Source organism: Scyliorhinus canicula, chromosome 22 (assembly GCF_902713615.1).
Source record: "Scyliorhinus canicula chromosome 22, sScyCan1.1, whole genome shotgun sequence".
Taxonomy (NCBI): domain Eukaryota; kingdom Metazoa; phylum Chordata; class Chondrichthyes; order Carcharhiniformes; family Scyliorhinidae; genus Scyliorhinus; species Scyliorhinus canicula.
In genome coordinates this window covers 1,863,710-1,889,656 of record NC_052167.1, presented here as the reverse complement: position 1 = coordinate 1,889,656, position 25,947 = coordinate 1,863,710, and the positions used below count along the sequence as shown (strand labels likewise).

The following is a 25,947-nucleotide window of genomic DNA, read 5'->3' as shown; positions in this document are numbered from 1 at the left end:
ACAGGAAGGTAGAAAGGAGTGGGGGAGAAACAATCACTGAGGCCGATACAGGAGTTCTCAAACTTGGGTCACAATCTTCTGTCCGGCTACCATCCAGCTCACTTACACATTTCCTGACAGCATCAGCCCCGTGTTAAACATTTGTCTTCTCCTTCAGGTTCCACGCCCAAAGAGGGTAGTGGTGGCCATGGACTTCCATTGGCTGGGTCCACAGTACCGCCGTTGTTTGCCATTGCCATCCTCAGGATAGCTGACCAGGAAACTCTCCCGCTCTTTACCACCTGCCATCAGGCGCATTGGACCAAATCCGATAATCAATCCCCAGTTTGCCTATGACATGAACTCACCTTCTGTGGGCATCAAGTCCTAAAGTGGGACTTGAACCCAAAGCCTCTGGGCCAGAGGTATCGACACTTAACACTGCGCCAACAGACCTCCCGCCAAATATTCACTGCCCTCCGTGTACAGTAATTCTGTCCGCCATCAGACTTCTGAGTTTCATCGGCGCCTGTGATTCCGGGGTGGATAGGGATCTATGCCAAACTATTTGTTCACTTGGTAGCCGGACAAAAGATTGTGACCAAGTTTGAGGACTTCTGTATCAGCCTCAGTGATTGTTTCTCCCCCACTCCTTTCTACCTTCCTGTATTAATGTGCTGGGTGCCTGAATAGGAGACCTGACCTGGAAACTCAGCCCTTAGAATCTTCGATTGTCTCTGCCGTAGCTTCTCTTCTGCACTGCTGCATTCTCAGAAGCCTAACCCTCACCGGCGGAGCTTAGTTTAGTTTCTGACTTTTCTTAAGAGGCCCTGTTTGAGGTCAATTATTTGTTCAATTCCAGCCTGTGTGTGGAATTTGCACTTCCTCCCTTGGAGGGTCAGGGTGCTGGGCGCGCCAGTGATCTACTAGGTACTGCAAAACTAGCCACTCACGGAGCTTGGAGAAGAAATATCCTCCAATCAGCTGTCTTTAGGTAGAAGACATTGGGCTTCTTGCTGTAGTCGGTTGCTCGCACAGCCAGGGAGTGGTGGATACTGATGGCGTTCTTCAGGTCTTCTGCTGACAACTGTTTGTCGGACTTGTACTCATCCTTTCAGAAACAAAGGCCAGGAAATTATTCAGCACATCCTTCAGATCCCAGACTGTTCCAGGAAGAGCATAACGTTCTCCCAGTAACAACTCCACCTCCCCCCCCCCCCCCCCACAACAAATACCATAAAAGAGTTAGTTTGCCTTTCAACTCGTTTGCTGGACAATTCATAGAATCATAGAATCTCTTCAGTGCAGAAGAACATTTGGCCCATCAAGTCTGCACCAGCCCTCTGACAGAGCACCCCACCCGTGCCCAATCCCTCGCCACCTTTGGACACTAAGGGGCAATTGATCATGGCCGATCCACCGGACCTGCACATCTTTGGACTGTGGGAGGAAACCAGAGCACCCGGAGGAAACCCACGCAGACACGGGGAGAACGTGCAGACTCGGCACAGACAGTGAACCAAGCCGGGAATAGAACCTGGGACCATGACGCTGTGAAGCAACAGTGCTGTGAGGAGCAGTGCTAACCACTGTGTTGATTGGTTGCTGTGATTGGCTCCACATCTGCATTTCAAAATATTTGACTAGTTGTGGATATGACCAAAGAACAAAGAGAATTACAGCACAGGAACAGGCCCTTCGGCCCTCCAAGCCTGCACTGACCATGCTGCCAAGGTCTATAATTTATTTTAAATGTAGCGGGCAGGACGGTAGCACAGTAATTAGCACTGTGGCTTCACAGCTCCAGGGTCCCAGGTTCAATTCCCCGCTGGGTCACTGTCTGTGCCGAGTCTGCACGTTCTCCCCGTGTCTGCGTGGGTTTCCTCCGGGTGCTCCGGTTTCCTCCCACAGACCTGCAGATTCGGTGGATTGGCCAGGCTAAATTGCCGAGTGTCCAAAAAAGGTTAGGAGGGGTTATTGGGTTACAGGGATAGGGTGGAAGTGAGGGCTTAAGTGGGTCGGTGCAGACTCGATGGACCGAATGGCCTCCTTCTGCACTGTATGTTCTATTTTCTAAAAGTGCACAGCTTGGGAATAGAACATAGAACATAGAACAGTACAGCACAGAACAGGCCCTTCGGCCCTCGATGTTGTGCCGAGCCATGATCACCCTGCTCAAACCCACGTATCCACCCTATACCCGTAACCCAAACAACCCCCCCTTAACCTTACTTTTTTTTTTTAGGACACTATGGGCAATTTAGCATGGCCAATCCACCTAACCCGCACATCTTTGGACTGTGGGAGGAAACCGGAGCACCCGGAGGAAACCCACGCACAAACGGGGAGGACGTGCAGACTCCGCACAGACAGTGACCCATGATGTGTTTAAAACCAGAAACCCAGGGAGAGAAGATACAATAAGAATGTGGTGGGGTCTTTTAGTACCCCCTTCCCCTCAGGACGGAGGAGATGTGCAAGTATTGGGCAAAGTTGCTGCCTGCCACCACCTTCATTGGGCCTTTGCCCCTTTTAGAGGTGGCCAAAATGCCTTCTTGACTCAGCTATTAATACGTACAAACAGGGGTCCCTCTGATGTCATCGGGACCCCGATGCTAGTTCAAAGCGGGGCCCAGAAGAGGGAGTGCTGCACTCAGGAACCCAGAACGTTTTCCCAGTGTGACCAGGAAGAGCACTCCACAAGCCTCCATGAGGAAAGATGGGTCCCCTGCCATCCCACGCACTCCTACTCTAACTACAAAACTGTCCACAATCCCCCAGCCCACCACCTACCTTGGCGCTGGAGAGCAATCATCTGATTTTATTACAGACGGTCATTGCGAGCAGTTTCTCCCCCCCCCCCCCCCCCCCCCCCCCCCGCCCTCATGCAGAAGACTTTGATCCCTCATGAAGCTCCTAGGAAATCAATCCACATTCAGACAAACCTGGTAGCCCTGAATCATAGACACATAAATAAGAGCTCTCCAATGAGTGACTGCGATCTCCCAGAACAGATCTTGGAAGATATGATATCTCGATGCGGCACAGTGGTTAGCACTGCTGCCTCACAGTGCTCGGGACCCAGGTTCAATTCCGGCCGCGGGCAGCTGTCTTGTGGAGTCTGCACTTTCTCCATGTGTCTGCGTGGGTTTCCTCCGGGTGCTCCGGTTTCCTCCCACAGCCCACAGTTGTGAAGGTTAAGTTGATTAGCCTTGTTAAACTGCCCTTAGTGTTAAAAGATGTGCTGGTCAGGTGGGGCTACAGGGTTACAGGGATAGGGTGAGGGAATGGGCCTAGGTGGGGGGGCTCTTTCAGAGGGTCGGTGCAACTTCGATGGGCCGAATGACCTCCTTCACTGTGGGGATTCTACAGAATGTGCAATTCATAGATAGGAAGGAAGCAGCATAATGATACACTCCAGCACTCTTGATGCAATTATCCTGTTTAACCGTTTGATATAGTTGATGCTCTAAGCAGCTATATCGGCTTAAAGAATGACGAATCACCAGACTGGTAAAAGGAGCACATTTATTCCCTGAGCCTTCAGATTAGACACACTGCTATGAATATTTCCGACAGGAAACAACACAGTTCACGAGTGGGTCTAATACACTTTACCACGGAATACCAAGGGGAAGGCTTGGGGTTACGATTCTTCACCTGGTAAGTTCCCTATCCTGTCCATACACTAGGGAGATAGGAAAGGAGAAACGAGAATCAAAACTCAAGAGAGAGAACCACTCAGGCTCCTTGGGCGTAACTTTACCTCAATGTTGCTTTAGAGTTAGCAGCACCATAAAACTGCATTAAACAAGGTAGTAATGCACATTGATACTGAGTCAAGTAAAGACTAGTGGCCAAAAACTTGGTTAAAATGGTTGGTTTTGAGGAGGGTCTGAAGGAAGGAGAGCGAGCCAGAGAGGCAGAGATGTTTCGGGAGAGAATTCCAGAGAATTAAGGCTCTGGCCACTGAAGTCATGGTTGTCATGGGGGAGTAATTCAGATTGGGGATGTTCACGAGGCCACGATGGAAGGGTTGCCGGTCTGCCGGAGATTTCAGAGGTAAGGCGGGAGAAGGTCATGGAGGGATTTGAATATGAGGATGAGATATTTAAAATTGAGTCGTTACTTGGCCAAAAGTCAATGGAGGTCAGCGAGCACAGGGCCATCGGGGAACGGGACTCGGTGCAGGTTAGGAGGCAGTCAGCGGAGTTCGGAAGGCCTCACGTTTCCGGAGATATGGGATGGCAGCCAGGAATGCAAAGGAATAGTCAAACCTCCAGTTAACATAAGGGCAGCACGGTGGTGTAGTAGACAGCATTGCTGCCTCACGGCGCCGAGGTCCCAGGTTCGATCCCGGCCCTGGGTCACTGTCCGTGTGGAGTTTGCACATTCTCCCCGTGTTTGCGTGGGTTTCGCCCCCACAGCCCAAAGATGTGCAGAGTAGGTGGATTGGCCACGCTAAATTGCCTCTTAATTGGAAAAAATGAATTGGGTATTCTAAATTTATTAAACAAAAACCTACAGTTAACACAAAGGTGGCGGGCGAGGTGAGGCAGGGGCACAATCTGTCCATGCTACAGAGCTGGAAGCATTCTCAACGTGGATATGGGGTCAGAAGCTGAGCTTGTGATTAAATATGGTACCAAGGTTGAGGTTAGTTGGATTCGGCCTCAGAGAGATTTGTCAGCCAGGGACCAAACGGAGGAAATCTATAAAAGGTCACTGGATGTTCTGGTAAATTCTCCCTTTCAAACAAAATGCCGGGGTGCAAAAATCAAACCTTTTGCAAGTAGAGGATCATTCCTTTTAACACAGCGTAGAAGGTCTTCCAGCCCCTCCTCCCTCGCGGAGCTGTGGGGGGGAAAAAAAATCAGACGGGTGATGCATGTTCTACACAGCTCATCACAGAATCTTTCAAAGGCATGAATTTACCCTGGCTGGTCCAACACATCCCTGAACTGGGCCTGGTTCAGGCTCCAACTGAGGAACTCTCGTCTGAAAATGTTAAAACTAAAGATGGTTGACCTACCCTGTATGAAGGTGTGTACCCTCCAATCGCACACTGCAGGAGTGAGGTCCACCTTGGCTCTGGGGGAACCACCTGGGGAGCAGCGCACACTGCGGCTGTTGTTACAGACAGGCAGAGTTGGAAAAGTCCTTCCACTCGCCATAGATTGCTCCATTGCCCCAGCTCAATGTGACTCATTCAGAATCATCTGAGAACTATCGAACTGCCTGAAATAACCTCAGCACTATTTCAGATGGTGGAATTGTGCGGAAGGTTCGGATCAAACAATGAAGCTGGTCAACATTTTTCAAATCCACGTCGTCAACAAAGGGACAATATTGCATTTGCGTAGCTCCTGTAAAATATGTCCTCTCAGGGTTCAAAGAAAATGAGCATGAGCTACAGGAGGTATTGAATGAGGGGGGGTGGGGGTTGGGGGGGGGGGGGGGGGGGGTGATCGCAACTTGGTCAAAGTGGTTGTTTCGAAGGTAAGAGGTCTTGGGAGGGTAATCCAGAGGGTGGGATCAAGCTAGCTGAAGGTATGGTCACCAATAATATAGTGGGATGGGGGTAGAGAGGGAGGACATCAACATGGCATGCCAATGCAGGAGGGGCTACAGTCAGAGAAGTAAAGAGTTTGTGAGGTGGACAGAGACAACGGCTTTGCTCTTCACAATATTTTACTGGAGGAAATTGGAGCTCATTCAGGATTGGATGACTATACTGCCCAAGCTTTCTGACTCCTGCCTGGTTGGAGCTGAAATTTTCTCCTGAGGTTATGGAGAGGGGGTTGTCTGGGCGTCTTTAGTGTAGATGAGGAAGAGGGAACTGAGGGCAAATCCTTGGGGTGGGGGCTGGGAGGGCTTTGGAGTTTTTAGCATAGAGATGGTGGAACTACTCTAACATACAAAAGGTATCTCAGACATAGGAGGACAGGTTCAAGCTCAGGAGCCACCGATCTTATTGAAACTTACAGGATACCGAGTAGCGTAGATAGAGTGAGTGAGGAAATGATGTTTCCACTAGTGGGAGAGACTAGAACCCGAGGGCACAGCCTCAAACTGAAGGGGAAAACGGAGATGAGGAGGAATTTTTCAGAGGAAAGGTGGTGAATCTGTGGAACTCTTTGCCGCAGAGGGCGGTGGAGGCCAAATCGCTGAGTGTCTTTAAGACAGAGATAGATAGATTCTTGATTAAGAAGGGGATCAGGGGTTATGGGGAGAAGGCAGCAGATGTTCCAGATGTAGGAGGAGAAACATATCAGCCATGATTGAATGGCGGAGCAGACTTGATGGGCTGAATGGCTGAATTCTGCACCTCTGTCTTACGATCTTATCAGCAATAAGGACTGAGTTGTCAAACTCACTTTCATGCACTGTAATTAAATCCAGACTGTGTTTAGTGAATGAGCTCGAGTAGCAACTTGGCCACAGTACTGATTCGATCACGATTGGGAAATATGTGGTGTGCTACTCTTTCTCCCTTAATTTTTACAGGGTGTGGGTACCACTGGCATTTGTTGCCCATCCCCAATTGCCCTTCATCATAGCATGAGGTATCACGGAGGAGGCTTCTTGTATAACAAAGGGGTTTATTGGAAACAACAACGCGGTTTAATCAAATACAGGCACGGAGGTATATCAAACAGGTCTTTACTCCTTGACTCCCGGCACTGCGCGGGCCCCTGCTCCCAGGGCCCTGCGCCTTTTCCCCATTGGCCGGGGTTCGCACGCTCCTGCACGCTAGGCCCCCAGCGGGTCACATTGTCCACGAGAAATCACCCCTGACAGGGGCCACGGTGCCACACCCTCGAACTGAATGGCTGACTAGACAATTTCAGAGTCAACCGACTTGGTGTAGGTCTGGAGTCACATGTTGGCCAGACCAGGAAAGGATGGCAGATTTCCTTCCCTGAAGAACATTAGTGAACCATTAGATGGGGTTTCACAACAAGCCATGGAACTACCTTTTAATTCCAGATTATATTAATTGAATTTCAATTCTACCAGTTGTCATGGTAGGATTTGAACCTGTGACCCCAGAGCATCAAGCTGGATTACTAGCCCAGTGACATTCCCCGAAGACTCTAAATAATTTCCCTCATGCATTTATCTAGCTTCGCTGCATTTCACTTCAATCACCTCATGTGGTACAGAGTTCCACATTCTCACTGCTCTCTGGTAAAGACATTTATCCTGAATTCCTTACCTGGATTTATCAGTGACAATCTCATGTTGATTGCCCCTACTACTGGTCTCTCCCATAAGTAGAAACATCTTCACAGCACCCACCCATCAAACCTTTTCATAAATCTTAAAAGACCTCCCTCAGATCACTAATTATCTATCTCCCAGAGCCTGCAATCGACAAAGCTAATCCAGAGCAAGAAACATTTACAAATTATACATTCAAAGAGTTCGATTCATAGGGACATTCACTTTGCATGGAAAATAGAAGCAGGAGGAGGCCATTCGGCCCTTCCAGCCTGCTCTGACATTCATTATGATCATGGCTGATCATCAAATTCAATACCCCAATCCCACCTTCCCCCCATATCCCTTGAGCCCCAAGAGCGGTATTGAATTCCTTCTTGAAATCACTCAACGTTTTGGCCTCAATTACTTTCTGTGGTAGCAAATTCCATAGATTCACCACTCTCTGGGTGAAGGAATTTCTCCTCACTTCAATTCTAAAATATTTACCCCTTATCCTCAAACTATGACCCCAAGTTCTGGACTCCCCCACCATCGGGAACATTCTTTCTGAATCTACCCTGCATAATCCTGTTAGAATTTTATAAGTTTCTATGAGATCCCCTCTCACTCTTCCAAACTCCAATGAATATAATCCTAACCGACTTAGTCTCTCCTCATTTGACAGTCCCGTCATCCCAGGAATCAGCCTGGTAAACCTTCGCTGTACTCCCTCCATGGCAAGAACATCCTTCCTCAGAAAAGGACACCAAAACTGCTCACAATACTCCAGGTGTGGCCTCACCAATGTCCTGTACAATTGCAGTAAAACATCCCTATTCCTGCACCCAAATCCTCTTGCAATGGAGGCCAACATACCCTTTGCCTTGAAGGTTGAAGGTCCCAGTGATGAATCAGTCTTGGATAAAATGGGAGCAATGATCAAAATGCAGCAAAAAGCTGCAACAATTCCAAACACCGAGCTCGGTATCAAACAGCGTCCAAGAACACCTGGTGATAGTCCCGATTGTGTGGGTCGTGCAGTGAGAGAGGGCCGAGTCACTTTGTAAGACACTACTGCACAAAACACTTTTGTGCATAAACTTTAATAGCCCACCGGAAACGAATTATTGTTATTGCGGAGTGGACAGCTCAAACTAACTTGTCATCTCCCTCTTGGCCAGATTCCCCACATTAATGGCTAAATGGTGCTTAAGAGAGGAAGAGAAAGCAAAGCTTGGCTAGACCTTGGAAACCGCTAGCTCAATGGTAACATAGGTGGCGATCATTGGTTGGGCATCTTGACCAATATTCTGGACAACGGTATTTCTCTTTTGGCAAACGATTATATGGCTGCCAATGGGTGCAGAAGTGAACCAGCTTCTCATCGAGACGTGTCATAGAATTTACAGTGCAGAAGGAGGCCATTCGGCCCATCGAGCCTGCACCGGCTCTTGGAAAGAGCACCCTACCCAAAGTCAACACCTCCACCCTATCCCCATAACTCAGTAATCCCCACCCAACACTAAGGGAAATTTTGGACACTAAGGGCAATTTATCATGGCCAATCCACCTAACCCGCACATCTTTGGACTGTGGGAGGAAACCAGAGCACCCGGAGGAAACCCACGCGCACACGGGGAGGATGTGCAGACTCCGCACAGACAGTGACCCAAGCCGGGAATCGAACCTGGGACCCTGGAGCTGTGAAGCGATTGTGCTATCCACAATGGGCCGAATGGCCTCCTTCTGCACTGTCATTGCAGGTAATCTTTCAGTTTCCACTGTGATACTCAAACAACGTACAGTTAGCCCGATAATACTTACTTTTCTTCCCATCGGAATCCGCATGAACCTTGCGCACCAGGAAGCCATGTTTGTAGGTGGCTGCATTGGGATCTTGCACGATGTCCAAGAACGGGTTGCTGCCGCTACTGATTCTGTTCATGGCCTTCAGGCTGGGATCTGATCTGTCGTCGGCCAGCTCGGACAGGGACTTCCGCAGCTCTTCCTCATTGCTGTCAGGAGTAAAGGAAAACTGAACTTCAGGATAAACTCATACTTTTAAGGATCACTGGCCCCTCCAAACACTTTGCAGTCAATGACGTACTTTTCAAATGCAGTTGCTGTTGGAATGTAGGAAGTGCTGCAGTCAATTTGTGTACAGAAAACTCTCACAAACTGCAATGTGACCAGGTAATCTGATGTTGATTGAGAATAAATATTGGTCAGGCCAGTGGAGTTAACTCCCCTTCAATACAGTGCCGTGGGATCTTTTGCACATCCACCCCAGCAGACTGATTAGGGCCTCAGTTTAATGTCTCATACAAATGATGTACCTCACTGGGTACTACACTGGAGTGTCAGCCTCGATTGCTATCCGCAAGCCCTGAAATGGGACTTGAACCCAGAACCTTGGGCCTGTACTTTCAGAATGGCAAGCGTTCAGTGCATGCCATCCTGAGAGTTGGCATAGAATGCATCCCCGCCAACTGACTGCTATTTTACACTCAATTGAGCATTAATTGGCAGCAAGTGGGGCTTTGTCCGCCTTGGAAAGCTGTCAGCCAAACAAATTGGCTAACAGGTCTCCAGCTTCTTCAACTCCTCCAGTAAGCAGTCTTACAACACCAGGTTAAAGTCCGACAGGTTTGTTTCAAACACAAGCTTTTGGAGCGCTGCTCCTTCCTCAGGTGACAGTGGCCAGAAGAGGTACTGCAATGCTGTGCCTGAGCCTAAGACCGGGGAGCGCACTTCAGGTAAGGACCAGAGGTCCCAAGAGTAGGGGTGCCGAGGGGGTTGATCTGGGTGTCGGTGGTGTCCCTATACCCCACCTAGCCTGCACATCTTTAGCATGGTCAATCCAACTAACCTTCACATCTTTGTACTGTGGGAGGAAACCGGAGCACCCGGAGGAAACCCACGCAGACACGGGGAGAACATGCAGACTCACACAGACAGTCAGCCGAGGGCAGAATTGAACCCGGATTCCTGCTGCTATGAGGCAGCAGTGCCACCATGCCACCCCTATGTTAACATAGCCCTAAATGTTTGCAGACCACTGCCCTGATGTCTCAATTCAAGGCCCACATTTTAGGATGTGAGCCAAACAGGGATCAAAAAGTATTGGCCAAGCTGTGGCAATATCCCCCATGGGTGTTCATTAGACAGGGCAGATCAATCCCTGCAGCCAACCAGAGAGATCCCCCTTAAACCTCATCTCATACTCAGTTACTCCGCCTGCCTTCCTCAGATTGTCTCTGTTTTGATCTCCTCTCATTTTCTCTCACTCGCCCTTAATTTCCTTGTCATCTCTGTATTTCTAGGCCTGTTAATGATTTTGAGCAAGGCCTGGCTTTACAAGGCAGCCAATTTTGAATCAGATTTTGACATTGAGGCCGATAGGACACAGGCCTGCCCATACTGAACAGCACCCATGCTAAGCCCACCTTTGATATCAAAAGATTTTTTAAAAAATTTTAATACCCTGTGAAGAACTCACAGCAATAATAAGCCTCACAGCAGATAATCAGAGATATGTGAAGAGAATTCTCATGGGGATTGACTGAAAAATCAATGCAATTAACAGTACGAAGCTAAAATAAGAAAATCTAATTGAAAAGTTGTGCTTTCTGAACCTTTGAAAGTACATATTTCTATTTCAGCATCCAGCTAAATGCACGCGGAACCAACCATCTCCTGGCTGATTAACGTCCCAATTAACTGTTGTACAAAAGTGCACACTTCCTGACATTTTGATTTTGATAAGTGTATCATTCTCCCCTTATTTAATTTAAAAGTTAACACAGAAGAGGATGCCACCCAAATTCCCACCTTGGAAAGAATGCTTCAGGACTTGGGAGCTAAGGATGCCGTGTGCCAGTTCCAGTGCTGGGTCAGAGCACCATCACCACTCAAAGACACATTTCAATTAAAATCCCAATATGAACACCGCACAAAATGTAGAGAGCCACTCCTGACTTCATTATTTCTCCGGCCTGCAGGGTGAGGGGTTGTTAACCCGAATAATTCTCACAATCAGTTACTAACCGAGGGAAACTTTTGTATTGGTGCAGATTATTGATTCAAATCTCAACACCAACTGCACTCAGTTGACGTAACAATGCTGCCTGTTTTACTGCAGTTCAGTCAACTCAGTTGATTGGACGGCTGGTTTGGGACGTGGAGCAGTGCCACAGCGTGGGTTCAATTCCTGTACCCAGCTGAGGGTATTAGAATCATAGAATCCCTAAAGTCTATTCGGCCCATTAAGTCTGCACCGACCCTCTGAAAGAGCGCGCTACCGAGGCCCACTGCCCCGCCCTACCCCCTAACCCCACCTAACCTACACTTCTTTAGACTCTAAGGAGCAATTTAGCATGTCCATCCCTCATAATTCTGTACACCTCAATCAGATCCCCCCTTAGCCTTCTCTGTTCTAAGGAAAACAACCCCAGCCTAATCAGCCTCTCTTCATAGCTGTAACGCTCCAGACTACACAACATCCTAGTTAATCTCCTCTGCACCTATTCTCGTGCAATCAAATCCTTCCTATAGTGTGGTGACCAGATCTGCACACAGTACTCCTAATGTGCAGCTCCAGCACAAACTCCCTGTTCTTATATTCTATACCTTGGCTAATAAGTATCCCATAAGCCTTCTCAACCACCTTATCTTCCTGTCCTGCTGCCTTCAGGGATCCATTGACCTTCACACCAGGGTCCCTCTGGTCCTCTGTACTTCCTGGCATCCAACTGTTCATTGTGTAGTCCCTCGCCTTGTTAGTCCTCTCAAAATGCACCACCTCACCTTTTTCAGGGTTAATTTCCATTTGCCACTGTTGTGCCCATCTGACGAGCCCGTCTATATCGCCGTTTAATGTAAGGCTTTCCTCACTCTTTACCACACCACCAATTCTTGTGACACCTGTGAACGTACTGATTATACTCCCCCACATTCCCATCTAGATCATTAATGTACACTATAAACAGCAAGGGACCCAGCACCAATCCCTGAGGTACAACGCTGGACACAGTCTTCCAGTCACAACAACAACCTTCGACCAACACCTTCTGCCCCCTTGATTAGTTCTCTCAGGTGGGACCTTGTCAAAAGCCTTACTGAAGTCCAGGTAAACTACATCAACTGCACTGCCCTCATCTACACACCTGCTCACCTCCGCAAAAAAGTCAATCAAATTTATTAGACCTGAACCGGAGTTCTGCGGGCGTCGGGATTTGCTTTTCCCCCTGGCAGCGTACCCACGCCAACGGGTTTCCCGGTGGTGTGGGCTGGCTTCAAGGGGAAATCCGATTAACAATTGACGGGAAGAGAGAATGCCGCCACCAGCGAAAGGCGAACCGCCGAGAAACGTGCAGCCGGGGGTAACCGGAGAATCCAGCCCATGATCTCCACCTGACAAAGCCACACGGGCTAACCTTGGTTAACCCCTGCCTCGCCAAGTGGAGATTAATTCTGTCCCTCAGAATATTTTCCGATAATTTCCCGACCACTGGCGTTAAGACTTGGCAGGCCTACAATTACTGGCTCTTCCCTACGTCCCTTCTTGATTAAAAGTACTACCACGTTAGCTGTCCTCCAATCCTCAGGCACATCACCTGTGGCCAGAGAGGATTCATCTCCCCTCTTGCGTCTGTAGCCATCTCAGATGGCCATCTGCAAAGGACCATGGGATATATGGCCAACCCAGGACTCACACAGACTCAGAGCTTGTGTGTGTATTTGCAACCCAGATAGCTAAACGCGATCGAAACCCCCACTTGTTTGCATTCTAATGGCCCATTTCCCCAGAACAAAAGGACTGTACTCCGGTAACTGATACAGATACAGACTAATCAACGGCACTCCCTTTACTCAGGGAGCCCAAACAGCCAAGGTCAATGACCACTAAGGGCACGCTGAGCCATCAAGGCACCCGCCCCTTTATTGGCCAAAATTGAAAGCAGTGATCGAAGCGTGTCGAATTATTGGGTCCAAGTTGAGGACCGCCCCAAAGAGTGCGAAATCCCAGAGGGATAAGAAGAGACACAGCCATGTGCTTGGTCTGTCTTGGATCCGGCCTATGCCAACCCAAGTGCAGCATAACGACCAGACAGACAAGTTCAAGACCAACGATCGCTACCAGACGGATGAGCCCAGCAGAAACAGAGCCACTTCTTCCACCCAGCCACGCAAGATGCGGACAAAGGCCTTGTCCATCTGCATAGAGCCGGTTGCCCTGAAGTTAAGTATAGGTTATTGTAGTTGTTAGGTGTAGTTTAACTTGTCGTGTTTTGTCTTGCATGTCGAAGTATTCCTTGTGTGTAAATAAACCATCTTTGAACTTGAACTGACTAACTGGCTGTGTGGATCTTTGATCGATATCCGGTAAAGCCTTGTGATGGTATCATTTGATACCTGACGACTCTAAAGAGCATCATTATTAAAAAAGAGCAACACCTCACGCAGGTGTATTAGAGAACCATTCAAACATGTCACCTTATTATCTCCACTCTTTGGGGTTAGTTAACTCTCTCTCAAACTTCAAACATGTCTGTTTTCCGGGGGGGGGGGAGGTGATGACAACAACAACTTGCGTTATCGCAATAAACCCCCAAGGCGTTTGAGAACAGGAAAATCTAGTTCCATCCAAAACAACCAGAGTAGAAAAACATGAGCTAAACAAACCTGCACTGCACATACACGCACCACCATTCTCCCTCCCCCAACCCACACACTGTTTTGGAGACTCCAGGCTAGATTTCCAGTTAGGTATACTGCTAATTATAACCTCTGCATAAAAAGTGACAACCTGCGCCTTCCATCTCCCAGAGGTTACGAGTGTTTACTTAATGCCCAATACACGGTCTGTTGACGACAGTGAGTCACATCTGCCTCTGGATTTATGTAAAAGAGTAACTAATAACGGCACTATCAGAGCGAATTAGACCTCAAATGTTAACTCAGTCTCTCGATCTCTGCAGACACAGCCTGACCTGCTGGGCACGGCAACATTTTTGTTCTTATTTTATTCCGCTAATGCTATAGTTTCTTTTTACACAGAGATTTCAGTTATGTGGAGAATGAGACAATCACTGTTTGTCGATGTGTCGATGTACCATGTGTCAATGTACTCTGTCGATTATTTTTCTTTTGTCGACTAGTTACGTACTGTGAATGCTCCCTTGGCCGCTGAAAAGTACTTTTCACTGTACTTCGGTACATGTGACAATAAAATCAAATCCGCTGGGTTTGTCCTACTTCAGAACTGAGAATGTTAAATGGTGACTCAACGTAGGCGGCCTAGTAGTCAGGCATTTTGATAATGTAGATATTTAGAAATTGTTTCCACTAGCACAGGGGTCATTGTGTAGGCAGAAGACACAGATCTAAGGTATATGGCAAAAGAACCAAAGGGAAATGAAGAGAATTGTTTTTTTTTAAAACATATCCTGACCTGAAATGCACTGCCTGAAAAGGCAGAGGAAGCAGATTCAATAATAGCTTTCTAAAGAAATATTTGAAGGTGGAAGTTTTGCAAGGTTAAAGGGAAACATCAGGGGAGTGAAGCCAATTGGATCATTCTCTCTTGGAACTAGCACAAACGCGATGGGCCAAATGGCCTCCTACTTGCGTTGTATGATTCAATGAAACGTCCAATCCTTTTGCTAATACAGATCGCAGTATGAAATGCTATTAATACTTTCTCCAGCAGCCAAGGGCAACATAATAAATTAAATAATTTATTGATGAATAAGCAATCGTACTGACAAGTGTTTCAGTATTATTTATTCTTCGGCAATAAATTATTTTTCCGCATTGATATTCTCTGCTCAGCGTCCGCTCAATGCTCAGTCACCTTGACAACACAGGCTTCAGAATATCTTAGTAGGCCCGGTCTCTCAAAAGCACTTGGTTTATTAAAATTTCAGACCTGAGAACTATAGGATAGAGCTGTGAAAACTAATTAGATAATCACATGTGATTCTGTGCTGCATTTGACGATGATTAAAATAAAGAGGGAAGGCATTATGACATACAGAACAATGAACCAGCTTGAGGTCTGCTCCAAGGGTGAAAGAGACACAAGAGCAAGCTGCAATGGTTTAATAAAAGGTCTCCCATACTGCTGAAAGAGCACTTATGTTGACTGGGTCTGCGGGAGGTGGTGAGGGAACCAACAAGAGGTGAAAACATACTTGACCTCATCCTCACCAACTTGCTTGCCACCGATGCATCTGTCCATGACAGCATTGGTAGGAGTGACCACTCTGCAGTCAATGCGGAGGCAAAGGTCCCCTCCACAACCCAAGACTGGGCAACCATGAGGTGCTGTGGGCCATGCAGCAGCAAAACAGTTGCACTCAGCCACAATCTGTAACCTCATGGCCCGGCGCCTGCCCCCACTTTACCATCACCACCAAGCCAGGAGACCAACCCTGGTTCAATGAAGAGTGCAGTAGGAGCTTCACCAGGTACACCAAACAATTGGGTGTCAGCCTGGTGAAGCTACAACACAGGACTACTTGCATGCCATCACCTTCTGGAGGGTAATTAGGGATGGGCAATAACACTAGCCTGGACAGAGACTCCCACATCCCATAAATGAATTGAAAGGCTGTGCTAATCAGATTGAATGAAGCTAGTGCTGGAAAATACACTTTACCCAGCGATGACCTCAAGCACCAATAGGTCAGTGTAGTTGCTGTTGCTAGGTAGAATACAAAGCAGCCAATTTCTGCACAGCAAACAACAATGTGATAATGACCAGATTCACTTTTTCTTTGTGATTTTCACTGAGGGATAAATACTGGGCAGCCCACCATGGTTAACTCTATTACTCTCTTTTGAAATAGGTTCTTTGGCCCATCAAGTCTGCACCAAGTCTCCGAAAGAGCACCCTACCTAGACCCACTCTCCCGCCCTATCCCCGTAACTCTGTGCATCGATCGTGGCCAACCCACCTCACCTGCACATTCTTGGGCTGCAGGAGGAAACAGGAGCACCCGGAGGAAACTCACGCAGACAGGGGGAGAAGGTACAAACTCCACACAGTCACCCGAGGTGTGAATCGAACGGGGGTCCCTGGCGCGGCGAGGCAGCAGTGCTAACCACTGTGCCACCGTGCCGCCCTCAGATTGCCCATGTCCTGTCCAAGTTCACTTGGGTATCTCCCTGGTGTGTGCGCTAGTTAATCGAGAACACAGCAGCTGAAATCATCAAGATGATAACAGAATGGTCTCCCATACTGGAAACGATGAAAGCTGCCCCGGTGATAGATCAAATAACAAACTGCTTACACAAATATCCCAAACTGCAAATTGGCAAGATTACCAGTTCGCAGTTTTCACTGCTGAGGTGGGGACATGTGGCACCCCCCCCCCCCCCCCCCCCCCCCCCCCCGCCACAACCACCCCTCCGAGATCTATCCAGCCCTAAAATACAGAATTGGACTTTGCTTTAATCACAGTAAAAGCAGTAACCCTGTTTGTCACCAGGCAGAGGTGAATGATTGATCCAGGCCAGTAAACCCAGAGTAGACTGCCCGAGTGCCATTGTAAGGCTGACTGAGCCTCGAACTGTTTGCATCAATCAAAAGGCTGGCAATGATCTCACCAGCAGATAAACCCCGCCAATCAAGCAATGCCTTTGTCAGTGGCAGGGAAATGCTCAGCACCTCTGCAGCAAATTGCCCTTTTAAAAGTGCGATTTCCCCTCCCTGGGGACGGGACGGGACTGCACATTCCCAGCGGTTTGATACATGTCCCATTACGTGTGACAAGAAAGCAACAGCAGTCTACCGCCCACCCCCGCTGAACTTACAGGGAACTGTCACAGCTAACAGCTGAAAAGCAACTTGTATTTCTCCAGTGTGCTTAAAGCTATAAAAGAGCACAAGGCGCTTCACAGGGGCATAAGTCGGACAAATCTTTATTCTCAGCTATCAAAAAAAAAACAGAGGAGACGTAAGGACATTGGTGCACTATTCCTGAATGCCTCTCATGTCTGTCACAATCGAACACCTTCTCACTGACTCACGCAAACCGTTTGGAGGAATTTTTCAGCCCTTCCAGCAGAGGACATTCGATTGAAGTGTTGTTCAAAATCATGAAGGGGTTTGATAGGAGTAGATAAGGAGAAACCGGTGCCAGGGGCAGAAGGGTGAGGACACAGACTTAAAGGTGATTGGCAAAAGGACCAGAGACGACACTAGGAGGCATTTTGGACGGGATTCTCTGCCCACGTTGAGTGTGGGGCGAGTGTTTCTCAGTGACGTGTCGCGCGCTGTCGGCGGGATTCTCTACTCAATGGGGTTTCCCATCAAAACCGCTTTGCACAGCCGGGAACCCCGGGGGCAGGAGTGTGCTGCCAGTGGGGAGAGCGAATCCCAACGGCCAGAGAATTCCCACCTTTCTCACATGACAAATTGTGATCGGGAATGGATCATCTTAAAGAGAGGGTTGGGGGGGAATTAAAAGGAAATTGAATAAATATTTGAACCGGGACACACCCTCAGAATAAGGGGCAAACGGGGGCAGTTCGGTGGCACAATGGTTGGCACTGCTGGCTCATGGCGCCGAGGTCCCAGGTTCGATCCCGGCTCTGGGTCACTGTCCGTGTGGAGTTTGCACATTCTCCCCGTGTCTGCGTGGGTTTCACCCCCACAACCCAAAAGATGGGTGGTGAATCTAACCTGGGACCTCAGCGGGTGGTGAATCTGTGGCATTCTCGAGAGGAGAGGATAAATCACTGCTCAAGGATTGACGGATTTCTACATACAAATGACATCAAGGGATATGGGGAGGGAACATGGCGTTGAGTGAGGTGATCAGACATGTTGACCAATGTCAAGTTTTAACATTGGGTGTACTCTGATGAGATTGCCAAGATTTCTTCTTCATAGAATTTAAGGTGCAGAAGGAGGCCATTCGGCCCATGGAGTCTGCACAGGCCCATGGAAAGATCACCCTACCTAAGCCCACACCTCCACCCTATCCCCGTAGCCCATTATCTAGTTGAAATGCACGACAGCTCGAGGGGCTGAGTGGCCCAATCTTGCTGCCATGTTCCTTTGGGGAAAGCACAATTAATAGCCGCGCTCAATGAAAGAGCCCGCATAGACACGTTGGGACTGTGTTCTATAATTTCTTTGATTCGGCGCTATGAAGTTCCTAAAGCATAGAAATCCTCTGACCTGCAATGCTATGGGAGTTACACTCTGCTGCACATAAACCCGACAGGTAGAAGTTCAGAGCGTGAGGACAGCCACCTTCTCTTATTTAGGACGTGACTTAAAAGCCATCCCTTCATCTCCCACCTGCACCAATTTGCAAGGCAGTAATCTGCCTAATTAGATGTGTGATTGCTAATTTGATACCAGCATTTGAACCCATCCGATGCACCAGCAATTACAAGGCAGGGACACCCAGTACAATTAGCAAGGATCAAACCTTTCTGCTTCCTTTAAGCTCTGCAGGCTGTCAGAAGACAGATAACGATGAACGACGTGGGTATTTTTGCTAGTTCAGATCCAGTGAAGATTGGAGGAACCAAGCTACAGTCACAGGGGTCAAGCTACAGTCACAGGGGTCAAGCTACAGTCACAGGGGTCAAGCTACAGTCACAGGGGTCAAGCTACAGTCACAGGGGGTCCATGAAGTCATTCAAATTTATAATAATAATAATCTTTATTGTCACAAGTAGTCTGACATTAACACTGGATTGGATTTGTTTATTGTCATGTGTACCGAGATACAGTGAAAATTATTTTTCTGCAAGCAGCTCAAACAGATCATTAAGTACATAAAAAGAAAAGAAAATACATAATAGGGCAACACAAGGTACACAATGTAAATACAATGAAGTTACTCTGAAAAACCCGTAGTTGCAACACTCCGGCACCAGTTCAGGTACACAGAGGGAGAATTCAGAATGTCCAAATTACCTAACAGCACGTCTTTCGGGACTTGTGGGAGGAAACCAGAGCACCCAGCGGAAACCCACGCAGACACGGGGAGAACGTGCAGACTCTGCACAGACAGTGACCCAGCTGGGAATCGAGCCTGGGACCCTGGCGCTGTGAAGCAACAGTGCGAACACTTTGCTACCGTTAGCCAGTCTGGGGCAGGAAAGCAGGAGGTAAGACAGTGGTCTTTTCTAGTGGAAAGTGGACCATTAGAAAATGGGGCTGGTAATGTAATGATAGGAAACAAAGAAATGCCAGACAAACTGAATAGTTACTTTGCATCAGTCTTCACAGTGGACACAGTGGATGCCAGAGCTCCAGGAGAACCAGGGGGCACAGGTGAGTGCAGTGACCATTACTAAGGAGAAGGTTCTGGGAAAACTGAAAGGTCTGAAGGTGGATTAGTCACCTGGACCGGATGGACTGCACCCCAAGGTCCTAAACGAGATAGCTGAGGAAATTGTGGAGGCATTAGTGATGGTCTTTCAGGAATCACTGGAGGCAGTGAGGGTCCCAGAGGGCTGGAAGGTGGCTAATGTAATACCACTGCTTAAGAAGGGAGGGAGGCAGAAGACAGGAAATTATAGGTTAATTAGCCTGACTTCGGTCATTGGTAAGATTTTAGAGTCTGTTATTAAAGATGAGATCGCAAAACAATTGGAAGCGCACGGTAAAATAGGACTGAGTCAGCACAGCTTTGTCAAAGGGAGGTCGTATCTGACAAATCTGTTAGAATTCTTTGAGGAGGTAACGAGGAAGTTAGACAAAGGAGAATCAGTGGATGTGATTTCTTTATATTTCCAGAAGGCCTTTGACAAGGTGCCGCATAGGAGACTGTTAAACAAGTTAAAGGCCCATGGTGTTCAGGGTAAGATCCTGGCATGGATAGAGGATTGGCTGACTGGCAGAAGGCAGAGAGTGGGGATAAAGGGGTCTTTTTCAGGATGGCAGCCGGTGACTAGTGGTGTGCCTCAGGGGTCTGTGCTGGGACCACAACTTTTTACAATATACAGTAATGATCTGGAAGAAGGTCCTGAAGACACTGTTGCTAAGTTTGCAGATGATACGAAGATCTGTAGAGGGACAGGTAGTATTGAGGAAGCAAGGGGGCTGCAGAAGGACTTGGACAAGCTAGGAGAGTGGGCAATGAAGTGGCAAATTAAATACAATATGGAAAAGTGTGAGGTTATGCACTTTGGAAGGAGGAATCTAGGCATAGACTATTTCCTAAATGGGGAAATGCTTCGGAAAGCAGAAGCACAAAGGGACTTGGAAGTCTATGTTCACGATTCTCTTAAGGTTAACGTGCAGATTCAGTCGGCAGTAAAGAAGGCAAATGCAATGTTAGCATTCATGTCAAGAGGGCTAGAATACAAGACCAGGGATGTACTTCTGAAGCTGTATTAGAACATAGAACATAGAACAGTACAGCACAGAACAGGCCCTTCGGCCCTCAATGTTGTGCCGAGCCATGATCACCCTACTCAAACCCACGTATCCACCCTATACCCGTAACCCAACAACCCCCCCCCTTAACCTTACTTTTTTTTATTAGGACACTACGGGCAATTTAGCATGGCCAATCCACCTAACCCGCACATCTTTGGACTGTGGGAGGAAACCGGAGCACCCGGAGGAAACCCACGCACACAGGGGGAGGACGTGCAGACTCCACACAGACAGTGACCCAGCCCAGTGACCTAGGCTCTGGTCAGACCCCATTTGGAGTATTGTGAGCAGTTTTGGGCCCCGTATCTAAGGAAGGATGTGCTGGCCTTGGAAACGGTCCAGAGGAGGTTCACAAGAATGATCCCTGGAATGAAGAACTTGTCGTATGAGGAACATTTGAGGACTCTGGGTCTGTACTCGTTGGAGTTTAGAAGGATGCGAGGGGAACTTATTGAAACATACAAGATACTGAGAAGCCTGGATAGAGTTGACGTGGAGAGGGTGTTTCCACTTGTAGGAAAAACTAGAACCAGAGGACACCATCTCAGATTAAAGCGACGATCCTTTAAAACAGCAATGAGAAGGAATTTCTTCAGCCAGAGGGTGGTGAATCTGTGGAACTCTTTGCCGCAGAAGGCTGTGGATGCCAATTCACTGAGTGTCTTTAAGACAGAGATAGATAGGTTTTTGATCAATAAGGGGATCAGGGGTTATGGGGAGAAGGCAGGAGAATGGGGATGAGAAAAATATCAGCCTTGATTGAATGGCGGAGCAGACTCGATGGGCCGAATGGCCTAATTCTGCTCCTATGTCTTCTGGTCTTATAGGTATCCTGAGAACAGCAGAACCTAGATTTTCCCCCTATAATATGTTAACTTGTCAGCATTCTATTTCAGAAATTGGGGTCCCAGGGTGGGTGTCAGTATTAGCAAGGGGTCCCAGGATGGGTGTCAGTATTAGCAGGGGGTCCCAGGGTGGGTGTCAGTATTATCAGGGACACCAGGGTGGGTGTCAGTATTAGCAGGGGCTCCCAGGGTGGGTGTCAATATTAGCAGGGGGTCCCAGGGTGGGTGTCAGTATTAGCAGGGGGTCCCAGGGTGGGTGTCAGTATTAGCAGGGGGTCCCAGGGTGGGTGTCAGTATTAGCAGGGGGTCCCAGGGTGGGTGTCAGTATTAGCAGGGGGTCCCAGGGTGGGTGTCAGTATTAGCAGGGGGTCCCAGGGTGGGTGTCAGTATTAGCAGGGGGTCCCAGGGTGGGTGTCAGTATTAGCAGGGGGTCCCAGGGTGGGTGTCAATATTAGCAGGGGGTCCCAAGGTGGGTGTCAGTATTAGCAGGGGGTCCCAGGGTGGGTGTCAGTATTAGCAGGGGGTCCCAGGGTGGGTGTCAGTATTAGCAGGGGGTCCCAGGGTGGGTGTCAGTATTAGCAGGGGGTCCCAGGGTGGGTGTCAGTATTAGCAGGGGGTCCCAGGGTGGGTGTCAGTATTTGCAGCAGAACATTTTTACTGCTCCAGAAAGCACACAGAAATTGTAGTGAGATCTGGAATGACATCTGATTTTCACTGACAATAAATTACAGTAAAATTACAACTCAAGTGTTGATGTAACAAGTACATGAGACGGATGTTGCATACTTACATTGTCCATTGCAACTTCTCATTTTTTATCGAGCTATACAGAACCTGCAAGAGAGACAAAGGTGGAGGGAGAATGTGAGAAGAGTCATGATAAATAATGAAGATTCTGCAAGAACCAAACTTTATATAGCTTTAGAGTGTCAGCTTGGTTTAGCTGCTCTCGAGTCAGAGTGAGGAGGTTATGGCTTGAAGTGTCTGCAGGAATCAAGCACACCTAGACTGGCATCACAGTGCAGTACTGGGGGAGGTCACATTGTCCTCAATCTTCTACTTGGGTGTGATGTTAAACTGGAGGTTATGTCTGCTTGAGAACTGGGGCAGCACAGTGGCGCAGTGGTTAGCACCGCAGTCTCACGACACCGAGGTCCCCAGGTTCGATCCTGGTTCTGGGTCACTGTCCGTGTGGAGTTTCTCCCCGTGTCTGCGTGGGTTTCGCCCCCACAACCCAAAGATGTGCAGGGTAGGTGGCTTGGCCACTAAATTGCCCCTTAATTGGGAAAAAATGAATTAGATACTCTAAATTCATAAATAAAAAATTTTAAATGTCTGCTTGAAAACCAAGCATCAATATTCTACTGGGGAGACATTAGGATTGGAATTCCGGAAGAATGAGGCCTTAAGGGCTTCCGTCGTTTCACATGCCCAATATTCTTGCAAACAGCATGTGAAACGATGTCTAAATACTGTCGTGAATTTTTCATGGAAATATCTGACGACGGGTGGAATTTTCCGGAACCTCGCGACGTGTTTTGCAATGGCGGAGCCAGCTCGCCACTTCCCGCCAGCAAGACTCTGCAGGTCCACCAAAGTCTACATCTTGCCCGTCCACCCGCCGGGGAACCCATGGTAGAGTGTCGCCTTCTGCGGCACTGGAAGATCCTGTCGCCAGGAAGGGCTGGAAAATCACACCCTAAGCCTATCATAAATTTTGTTAACGCTGGAAAGGGATTGTTCCAATTGCAGATCCCAGCTTATTGAGCTAGTGAACCTATCCAGTCGACAATCTTCCCAAAGGAGAATGTCCTTTTAAAAGATTTTGAAGTGCTTTCCACACGCTCTACCAACAGATTCTTATGCTCGTTTCCATTGTGGCTTCATCCCACTGGGTTTCTTGAATACCATTTCTTTGGTCCCGCTTGTATCAAAGTCACTGCCGATTTAACAAAACATCACTTCCACAAGACTCCGGGTAATGTTTCGCTCCCAGAATACACATAGGAAGCTCACTGACAAACTCAAATCATGTGTAAAACGTAATAAACAGACAGTAAAACATGTGAACATGACAAGACCAGTTCGCCCCTCAAGCGTGCTCTGCCAAAGAAGAGTTAGATGATCGGCTGAGGGAGTCGTGTCTTTGGCCAAGGGAGTTGGATACTTGTTTGAGCGAGTGGGATGTTGGGAAAAATTAATTGCCTTTTCCTTATCCTTGACTATTTATCAGAGGAATGACAAAGACGGCACAGTCCCTGGGATGCACTTGTATGTGCGTAACTCCAGGTTATGTCCAATTTTAAAGTTGATTAAAGAATTATTTTTTTTTTAATTCATTCAAGGGATGCGGGCATCGCTGGCGGGCATTTCTTCCCCATCCCTAATTGCCCTTGAGAAGATGGTGGTAAGCTGCCTCCTTGAACCGCTGCAGTCGATGGGTAGGTACAGCCACCGTGCTGTTAGGAAGGGAGTTCCAGGATTTTGAGCCAGTGAAGGAAAGGGCCGATATATTTCCAAATCAGGATGGTGAGTGGCTTGGAGGAGAACTTCCAGGTGGTGGCGTTCCCAGGTATCTGCCGCCCTTGTCCATCTAGATGGTACTGATGGTGGGTTTCGAAGTTGCATCTTTTAAGTGGTACACACTGCGGCTATTGTTTGCCGGTGTTGGACAGAGTGAATGTTTGTTAATGGGTTGCCGATCAAGCGGGCTGCTTTGCCCTGGATGGTGTCAAGCTTCTCGAGTGTTGTTGGAACTTCAACCAACCAGGCAATTGGAGAATATTCCATCACACTCAAGGCTTGTGCCTTATAGATGGTGGAAGGGCTTTGGGGAGACAGAAGGTGAGTTACTTGCTGCATCACCCCTGAGGCTGAATACTCCACTTCCCACCGCAGGTAGGGAGAATTGCAATTGGGCGGAGTATAGCGCACAAGTGAAAAATTGTGATTTGCGCTCAGCTTTGATTCTGAAGCCATGCTCCGGTTCCCCGCTGGCAGCGTTGGGGATGTTTGCACCCCGCAATAGCGGGGCCCAAGCAATAACGTCATTTTCATAGATTTAAATCTCATTAGTGGGTTGAACACTTCATGCTCCACCGCTCGGCAATGCTCCACCCCTCTCAGGCAGAATTGGGGACGGGGGGAGGAGGAAACCTGGGGGGGGGGGGGGGGGGGGGGGTGGCAGGTCTTTCGTAGCCGCAATTAGTGTGTGGTGATAATAATAATCTTTATTCTCACAAGTAGGCTTATATTAACACTGCAATGAATTTGCTGTGAAAATCCCCTAGTCGCCACATTAAGGCGTCTGTTCGGGTACACCGAGGGAGAATTCAGAATGTCCAATTCACCTAACAGCACGTCTTTCAGGACTTGTGGGAGGAAACCGGAGCACCCGGAGGAAACCCACGCAGACACGGGGAGACCCTGGCAATGCGAAGCAACAGTGCTAACCACTATGCTACCGTGCTGCACTGAGTGTAATGCTTAAAAACAGCAAACAGAACCGCAAACCGCACTCTATTCAGTTCCGGCGGGAAGACTTAGGGCTGGTTCTCTGATTTTGTGGCTCTGTCCAGAGGATCCGTGGCATCCATGGGGAAAAATCTGCACCGCCCCAGCAGCCGTCCTCTGACCAGTGAGAGGTTGGCAGCCGCGCCACGTGAAACGTACGGTCTCCACAGAATAAACGCCTGGAGAATTGTCGGGTCTGTGGCCGCGCGTGCGCACGTCGATGACCTGCGGTGGTTGCGCCGTACAACATGGTGCTGGCCGTGCGCGGACCTGACCTGCTGGATAGTGACCCGCTGGACACCCCCTGGCCACCCCCCCACCAGACCAGTCCTCGCCAAAGTCCCCCCCCCGGACTAGCAGCACGGCTCTTGCCCGACTGTCGCGCCTCTGGACACAGTCTGCAGCCGCCACGCCGGATTCCCGACAACTGAGACCACACATCAACCAGGCGGCCGGGTACTTGGCCCATTGGGGCGGAGCATTGGGGGAGGGCCTTCAGTTGATGTCGAGAAACAGAGAATCCCGCCCTTACTCTCCCAAACGGAGAATCCAGCCGCTAATGTCTGACCTGCTCTTGTATTCATATAATAATAATAATAATCTTTATTGTCACAGGTAGGCTTACATTAACACTGCAATGAAGTTACTGTGAAAATCCCCTAGTCGCCAAATGATGGCACCTGTTCGTGTCCAATTCACCTAGCAGCACGTCTTGTCTTTAAGGACTTGTGGGAGGAAACCGGAGCTGCCGGAGGAAACCCACGCAGACGCGGGGAGAACGTGCAGACCCCGCACAGACAATGGCCCAAGCTGGGAATCGAACCCCATTATTCCAGTTCTATGGGCTATGGTCAGTCCAGTTCAGTTTCTGGTCAGTGATAACCCTTAGGTTGTTGATAGAAGGGAATTGAGCAATGGTAATGCCATTAAAAGTCAAGGGGCGATGGTTAGATTCTCACATGTTTGAGGGCAGTCTCCACCCTGCCCCAACTG

General features: G+C 48.5%; 1 protein-coding gene across 5 annotated transcripts in view; it reads right to left on the bottom strand.

Moving 5' to 3' along the window:
• Positions 1–25,947, bottom strand: part of LOC119956059 (PH and SEC7 domain-containing protein 1-like) — a 174,326-nt gene that overhangs the window by 6,220 nt on the left and 142,159 nt on the right. For all 5 annotated transcript variants that reach the window (XM_038782871.1, XM_038782873.1, XM_038782872.1 and 2 more), the window contains 4 exons: positions 22,232–22,275; positions 9,010–9,200; positions 4,763–4,833; positions 933–1,090 (listed from right to left, as the gene is read on the bottom strand). In XM_038782871.1, coding sequence (XP_038638799.1) covers positions 933–1,090; positions 4,763–4,833; positions 9,010–9,200; positions 22,232–22,275 — 464 coding nt within the window. The remainder of the gene's footprint in view (positions 1–932; positions 1,091–4,762; positions 4,834–9,009; positions 9,201–22,231; positions 22,276–25,947) is intronic.